At 38.8% G+C, this 8,548-nt stretch overlaps 1 protein-coding gene across 1 annotated transcript; it reads right to left on the reverse strand.

Annotated features, from left to right (window-relative positions):
• Nucleotides 1–4,053: 4,053 nt before the first annotated feature.
• Nucleotides 4,054–4,974, reverse strand: LOC123837363 (olfactory receptor 2W3-like). The gene has a single exon (XM_045866247.1). It carries the CDS (start codon nucleotides 4,972–4,974, stop codon nucleotides 4,054–4,056), a length of 921 nt encoding a protein of 306 aa, XP_045722203.1.
• Between the last annotated feature and the right edge of the window lie 3,574 nt (nucleotides 4,975–8,548).

The following is an 8,548-nucleotide window of genomic DNA, read 5'->3' on the forward strand; positions in this document are numbered from 1 at the left end:
TGCACCAATTTATATTCCCCCCAACAGGGTACAGGGGTTTCCTTTCTCCACATCTTAGCCACCACTTGCTGTCTCTAGTCTTTTTGATAATAGCTAACAGGTGTGTCCATTGATGGGTGAATGGATAAAGAAGATGTGGTATGTATATACAAAGGAATATTATTTAGCCATAAAAAAGGAAATCTTGCCATCAGCAACAATATCGATGAACTTTCAGGGTATTATGCTAAGTGAAATAAGTCAGAGAAAAACAGACAAATACCATATGATCTCACTTATACGCAGAACTTAAAAACAAACAAAAATGAGCTCATAGATACAGAGAACAGATTTAACAGATTGTTGGTCGCTAGGTGGGGAGGGTGGGGGTGAGCATAATGGGTGAAAGGGGTCAAAGGTACAAACTTTCAGTTATAAAATAAGTGTCATGAGGGTGTGATGTACAGCATGGTGACAATAGTTAATAATACTGTATTGCATATTTGAAAGCTGCTAAAAGAGTAAATGTTAAAATTTCTCATCACAAAAATAATTTATTAACTATGTACAATGATGGATGTTAACTAGATTTATTGTGGTGATCATTTTGCAATATATACAAACATCACATCATTATTTTGTACACCTGAAACTAATATAATGTTATGCCAATTATATCTCAATAAAAAACCAAGAGAATTATTTTTAAAAGGCTATCAGAGACAGAGAAAGTTATAAAAGCATCCTGAGAAAAAGAGCAGATCACCTACAATTCTCAAGTTTTCTCAGACCACAGTGTGGATTTTGGCTGCAAATACACACATTGGCATACTTGAAGTTACAAATTTTCAGGAGAAAGCCTTCTCCTCACCCACCAGCCACTCAATTATTCTCCCAAGTCAAGAGGAGCAAGTTTTTTTTTCTGTCTTCTGCACTATGGGTACATTTCTTATGCACCCTTCCCCCAAGGTGGTAGCCTTTTGAGGCCCCAGCTTTGTGTGATGGTCTCTTGTCAGAATTCCCCTACTTTAATGGGCCATGTAGGTATAGAGGGATTTCTAGAAAGAGATACATGTCTTATTATTTGCATATTACCTAATCATTTTCATAAGAAAGATACAGGATAATAAACTTTTATTCATTCAATCAGCAAGTGTTTATTGAGTGTCTATTACATGCTAAGACCTGAACGATTTTGATTGCTGAGGATTTCAAATGAAGGCAGAGATAGAAGCCAAGGATGTTGCTAATGTTTTCAGTCTTTGTAAATATTCTTTCTGTTGGAGGAAAAAGATGAATTGAGACAAAAATATTTTGCTTTACAGAAGTTGAGTTTGATTTATAAAAGTTAAATTTGTTCAGCACATAGATATGATTTTGGTGAGAAAATAATTGGAAATATAATGGCTGGTGTTTGGAATCAATTTTTAGCATGGAATTTGGATATGTGGATTATTGGCATAAGAGAGAAAAAATGAAGCAATGTGAACTGTCTGATGGGAGTGACTGTGGACAGGAAAGTGAAGGTCTCCAGTGATAGAAACACCTTCTGAGTTGAAAAGTAAAGTTGTCCTTATCCTGCTTTACTCCAGAAAATCTCTCTTTTTGCATTCTTTTAAATGACCTTTACTGCTTTTCTGCATGGATACAAAAGGATACTAGTTAATATGGTATCTAGCCCATAATCATGCTTAATATGCTTTTTAAGAAAAGAGATATACATAAACATCTCCAATAAAAAGAAAACAATACAATACAATTATTTGGTTAACTTTTATCTTATGCTTTGCTCCAAAGCTATGTCTAGCAATGCCCACTTGAAATTTTTAATTGATAAAGTAGCCATTTTAAGGGTTTGCCAGGATGAGACCATTATTCTTAAGGTGAATCAGAGTGAGAAGACACTTTTGAATTTCTTTCTTTTTTATTAAGATTTTATTTATTTATTTATTTATTTATTTATTTATTTATTTATTTATTTATTTAGAATGCTAGTAGGGGGAAGAGCAGAGGCAGAGGGAGAGGGAGAATCTCAAGCAGACTCTCCGCTGAGCACAGAGCCTGGCCCAGGGACTCGATCTCATGACCCTAAGATCCTGACCTGAGCCAAAACCAAGAATCAAACGCTCAACTGACAGAGCCACTCAGGCACCCCTTGAATTTATTTCTAAGTGAAAATTAATCACTTTTAACTTTGCACAACCCCCACAAGGCTTGTGTGTGTATAAAGATCCATGTATGTGTGGCGGCACATACATGGCTTCCATATTCGTTTTTATTATTGTGACTTTTAACAATCCCTTCAATAAAATTTGTTCTTAAAAAGTGAGGACACTTACACTCATCCTGATAAATTCAGGCATTTATGTTAAAATCTTAGCTCTGCTATATTTCTCAACCATAAAAAAGAATGAGATCTTTTTAAAAAATATTTTTTAAATGTAAGTGTAGTGGACACATGATGTTAAATTAGTTTCAGATGTACAACATAGTGATTCAATTTATCTATACATTATGCTATGCTCACCACAAGTGTAGCTACCATCTGTCACCATACAACTTTATTACGATATCATTGACTATATTTCCTATGCTGTACCTTTCATCCCCATGACTTAAAAAAGAATGAGATCTTGCCATTTGCAACAACATGGATGGACCTAGGGGGTATTATGCTAAGTGAACTAAATCAGACAGAGAAAAACAAATACTAGATGATTTCACCTAAATGTGGAATCTAAAAAACAAAACAAATAAACAAACAAACCAGAAACAGAACTCATAAATACAGAGAACTGGTGGTTGTCAGAGGGGAAGGGGGTGGGGGCATGGGTGAAATAGGTAAAGGGGATTAAGAAGTCATAAAATAAATAAGTCATGAAAATGGAAAGTACAGCATAGGGAATAGAGTCAGTAATATAATAATGTTGTATGGTGACTACCCTTATGGTGAGAGGACTGAGTAATGTATAGAATTGTTGAATCCATCCTATGTTGTACACCTGAAACTAATATAACATTTTATGTCAACTATACTTCATAATATAATAATAAAAATATGTAATATAATGATAAAAAATTTTAGCTCCACTATTCGTGGTCTCTTTGATTATAAATATGCTTCACCCTGCCTCAGTTTCCTAATCTGTCAATGAAAGGATCTGGAATGGATTGTTTGTTTTCAAACTTAAATCCATGTTAAAACTACACGAGGCATTTTTTCTTTTTTAAGATTTTATTTATTTGACAGAGAGAACAAACGGGGGGGAATGGGAGAGGGAGAAGCAAGCTCCCCGCTGAGCAAGGAGCCTAATGTGGAGCTCAATCCAAGAATCCTGGGATCACAACCTGAGCTAAAGGCAGACATTACCCGAGTGAGTCATGAGGCGCCCCCTACAAGACAGTTTTTCAACACAAATATTTCCAGACTTACTAAAATGAGAGCCTCAGTGGTTGGGACTTGAGAATCTATATTCAAAACAGACAAAATATCTGTCCAGATCATTTTAATACAGCTGACCATGAAAGAAAGCAGAGCTCAAATAATTTAAATATCATAGGCTGTGTTTAGGGTAATGGCTCTATCTTCCCCAGACAGTGAAATTTAAAGATATCAGAAGACAAAAAGTATTGTATTTTGGCACTCCACTGGCTCAATTCTGTTATAAAAATGACAATTACACAAAATACCAATGAGAAAAAAGATCATCATATGATTTTATTTGGGCATAACTTCAGTCAGTCCACAATACTGAAGCATTTATTCATAGATTTGTTGGATTTTAATTACATGTGACCAACTTGAAAGGAGGAGGAAAGATGATTTGAAGGGTAGACATAAGATATTATGCAAATTAAAATTTATGTCTAACCTAGTTTATCATCAGCATCATATTGGGGCTTTATAATATGTATTCCTGAACTCCATCCCTGGAAATTTTTACTGGGTAGGTTGGAGGGTTTAAATGAATTCTAAAAAAAAATAAATAAATAAATTCTAAAATAACACTTCAAGAATTATTTATTTCTGGTAACTAAATAAAAGAAGCAGACTTTGGAAAAGTCACAGTCACCTTACTTTCTGGACACAAGCCTCCTTAGGGCACCATTTACATCCTTGTTTCTCAGTGTGTAGATGACAGGGTTCAACATTGGGGTCACCAAGTTGTAGAAGAGGGTAAGGAATTTCCCTTGGTCCTGAGAAGAATGATTTCCTGGTTGCATATACATATAGATAATATTCCCATAAAACAAGGAGACCACGGTGAGGTGGGACCCACATGTGTTGAAAGCTTTCCTTCTTCCCATGGCCGACTTCATGCTCAGCACCACTAGGGCAATGTAGCTATAGGAGACGAGGATGAGCCCCAGGGGCACCAGGACAATCATTACTGATAAGATGAAAACCGTGTTCTCCACAGCCACAGTGTCCACACAGGCAATTTTTATCAGAGCTGGCATCTCACATAGGAAATGTTTCACCTTACATCTTCCACATCGTGGCAGCCTCATGGTCACCGGAGACATAGCCAGGGAGTTGAGGAGCCCGACACCCCAGGCCACAGACACCAGCTTCCAACAAAGCTGAGGGTGCATAATGATGGAATAGTGGAGGGGCTTGCAGATTGCAGTGAAGCGGTCATAAGCCATGACTGCCAGGAGGACACATTCTGTGCCACCCAGACCCAGGAACATGAATAGCTGGATGGCACAACCTGTGTAACTGATGGTCTTGTCTGGGCCACCCAAGTTGAAAAGCAGCTGGGGGATGGAACTGGTGGTAAAGCAGAGGTCTAGGAAGGACAGGTTGGTAAGGAAGAAGTACATGGGTGTGTGGAGGCAGGGGTCCAGGCAGGATATCAAGATAACGATGATGTTGCCTACCAAGGTCACAAGGTAGAAGATGAGCACAAATACAAAGAGGGTCTGCTCTAGCTGGGGTCTGTCTGAGAAACCCAACAAGATGAACTGTTCCCGGCAGCTCTGGTTGGTCATGACAGTGGACCATCAGTAGAGGCCTGCAAGGAAGCAGATAGGAACACAATGCACTCTTACTGAAGTAGGCTAAGGGACTAAGACCAGAGTAATAACAAGTGCAAATAATTAAGTAAGATTTCAATATACTATGCCCATATAGATTATACATTTTAGGAAGAATATCTCTTTTTATTAGCTTCTTTCGTTTCTTTTTGGATACCAAAAAAAAAGTAGAGATCCTTGTAGAATTTTTGGAAAACACAGACATCTATAAAAGATAGGAAAAGGGTTTTCTGGAGGCAAGATGGCGGAAAAGTAGGGGACCTCATTTCACCTGGTACCTTGAATTTAGCTAGATAACTATCAAGTTATTCTGAACACCTATGACTTCATCCTGAGATGTAAGAAAAGAATTGCTGGAATTCTACAAATAGAAGAGCAGCCACTTTTTGCAAGGGAGGAGGCATGGAAAAGTGAATCTGAGGGGATATATTGGAAGATAAATGGCAGGGGGAGGGAGCCTTCATAAGCCAGCTACTGGAAAGTGATATAGCCCCAGAGCACAAAATCAGAAACTTTAGAAGTCTGCTCCAGTGAGGGATGTCCCTGCCTAAAAGGTGCTTAGGTGGTAAAGTGGGGCAGAATCCTAGGGGGGACAGTGTGGTCTCAGTATCCTTGAAGTCACAGGAAGACTGGGGGTGCCTGAGCCAGCAGAGTTCCCAAGCATTGGAACAGAGAAACTGGTTATGGTCAGTGAGCCTAAGAGGGACTTCTTAGCTCCATTTGCAATAAACCTCCAACTGTGGCTGATCAGGCAACAGCTCTCCCTGCAGGGACCCTGCAAAGGACAGAAACAGGAGGACCCTCCACCTTTCCCTGGGAGGGGCAGCATGGGTGCAGGCACAACTGGGTGACTGCTCTCCATGAGGGGGCCCTACAAAGGGCAGAAATATAGGGACCCTCCACCTTTCCCCAGGAGGATTGGTGTGGGCATACACCACAGGAGTCTGCAGAGTTTGGTGCACAAAAGTGAAAACTGCTTATCCCCTAGGGTTTACTGAAGAGAGGGGACTGTGAGCTCTTGGCTCTGGGGCTGGAGATTGGGTGTGTCCATTTTTATTTTCAACCACCAAATGAGTGAGGAAAGCCTTGAGGGAAAAAAGCCACGTAGAACAACCAGAAGCAGCTCACATGGATCTTGGCCCCCTGGCAAGGGGCTGTGCAACTCTGCCCAGACAAAGACACCTGATAATCAGTGCAATAGGCCCCTCTCCCAGAAGACCAGCTGAAATAACAGATGAATACCAAGTTTACCAAGCACACAAGACTCCAAAACTCTAGTGCTATGGGAAAATAGTATATAGAATTCGAGGTTTTCCCTCATGATTCATTTATCTTTAAGTTTTAAATTTTCCTTTTCTTTTTTTCTTTTTTCCTTTTCAACTAGTTTCTTATTTTATCAACTCTTTGTTTTTAACTTTTTTAACTTTCATTTTTTTTACATTTACATTTCATAGATATAGTCTTCATTTTTGGCTTCCTTTCACTGTATTCAATTTTATTTTTTCTATATATATAAGTTTTGCTTTCTTTACAATTTTGGGATTCAGTGTCTTCTAACAAACTAAAATACACCCAGGACCAAGTGGATTACCCTGTTTTGTCCACCTGGGAGATTATATTCTCTCCCTCCCTGCCTTTTTTTCTTTTTCTTTTCTTTTTTAGTTTCTGACCTCTTCAGATTTGTCTAGTGTGTATTTCTCTTGGGTCGTGGCTGATATTTTTTACTTTGTTCTATCATTCATCCATTCTTCTCTGGGCAGAATGACTAGAAGGAGGAACTCAGAACAAAAGAAAGAACCAGAGGTAATACTCTCTGCCACAGATCTAATTGATATGGATGTAAGTAAAATGTCAGAGCTGGGCTTCAGGATAACAATTATAAAGTTACTAGCTGGGCTTGAAAAGAGCATAAAATACACTAGAGAATCTCTTAGTGCAGAAATAAAATCTAATCAGGCCAAAATTAAAAATGCTTTAACTGAGATATAGTCTAAATTGGATGCTCTTAAAGATAGGGTAAATTAATCAGAAGAGAGAGTAAGAGACATAGAGGACACAGAAGACAAATTGATGGAAAGGAAGAAAGCTGAGGAAAAGAGAGAAAAACAACTAATGGACCAAGAGGGGAGGCTTCAAGAAATCAGTGATAACATAAAGCAAAACAATATTAGAATTATTGGGGGTAGAAACATTTAGCTGGCAGCAGATGTATCCACAGAGACCTGGCAGGCCAGAAAGGACTGGCATGACATACTCAGGGTACTAAATGAAAAAATAATGCAGCCAAGAACGCTTTATCCAGTAAGGCTGTCATTCAGAATAGAAGGAGAAATAAAGCACTTCCAGGACAGACAGCAATTAAAAGAGTATGTGATCACTAAACCAGCCCTGCAAGAAATATTAAAGGGGATCCTGTAAGTGAAGAGAGAGCCCAAAAGTAACATGGATCAGAAAGAAACAGAGACAATCTACAGAAACAGGGACTTTACAGGTAATACAATGGCATTAAATTCATATCTTTCAGTAGTTACTCTGAATGTAAATGGGCTAAATGCTCCAATCAAAAGACACAGGGTACCAGATTGGATAAAAAAGCAAGACCATCAATATGCTGTCTACAAGAGACTCATTTTAAACCTAAAGACACCTCCAGATTGAAAGTGAGGGGGTGGAAAACCATTTATCATGCTAATGGACATCAAAAGAAAGCTGGGGTAGCAATTCTCATATCAGACAAATTAGATTTTAAACCAAGGACTATAATAAGGGATGAAGAGGGACACTATATCATACTTAAAGGGTCTATCCAACAAGAACATCTAACAATAATAAATATTTATGCTCCTAACGTGGGAGCAGCCAATTATATAAACCAATTAATAACCAAATTAAAGAAACACATTGATAATAATACAATAATAATAGGAGACTTCAACATCCCACTCACAGCAATGGGCAGATCATCTAAGCAGAAGATCAAAAAGAAACAAGGGCTTTGAATGACACACTGGACCAGATGGACCTCACAGATATATACAGGAGCATTCCATTCTAAAGCAACAGAAAACACATTCTTCTTGAGTGCACATGGAACCTTCTCTAGAATAGATTACATACTGGGTCACAGATCAGATCTCTACTCAAATCTCAAAAGATTGGGATTATTCCCTGCATATTTTCAGACCACAGTGCTTTGAAACTAGAACTCAATCACAGGAGGAAATTTGGAAGGAACTCAAACACTTGGAGGTTAAAAATCATCCTACTAAGGGGGGAAAGATGGCGGAGGAGTAGGGGACCCTATTTCAACTGGTCCCCGGAATTGAGCTGGATATCCACCAGACCACTCTGAGCACTCACAAAACCAGCCTGAGATGTAGGAAGATCTGGATCTCTACAAACAGAATATCACAGGTAGTTGGTTTTGAGGTACGAAGCGGGGAGCCCTGATTCCACAGGCAGATATCAGAGGATAAATGGCAGCGGGAGGGTGCCTGGCCATGGGGATCCTACACCGATGGTGAGCGAC

Source organism: Mirounga angustirostris, unplaced genomic scaffold (genome assembly GCF_029215605.1).
Source record: "Mirounga angustirostris isolate CCGP_5_RB_7025 unplaced genomic scaffold, mMirAng1.0.hap1 SCAF_8, whole genome shotgun sequence".
NCBI lineage: Eukaryota > Metazoa > Chordata > Mammalia > Carnivora > Phocidae > Mirounga > Mirounga angustirostris.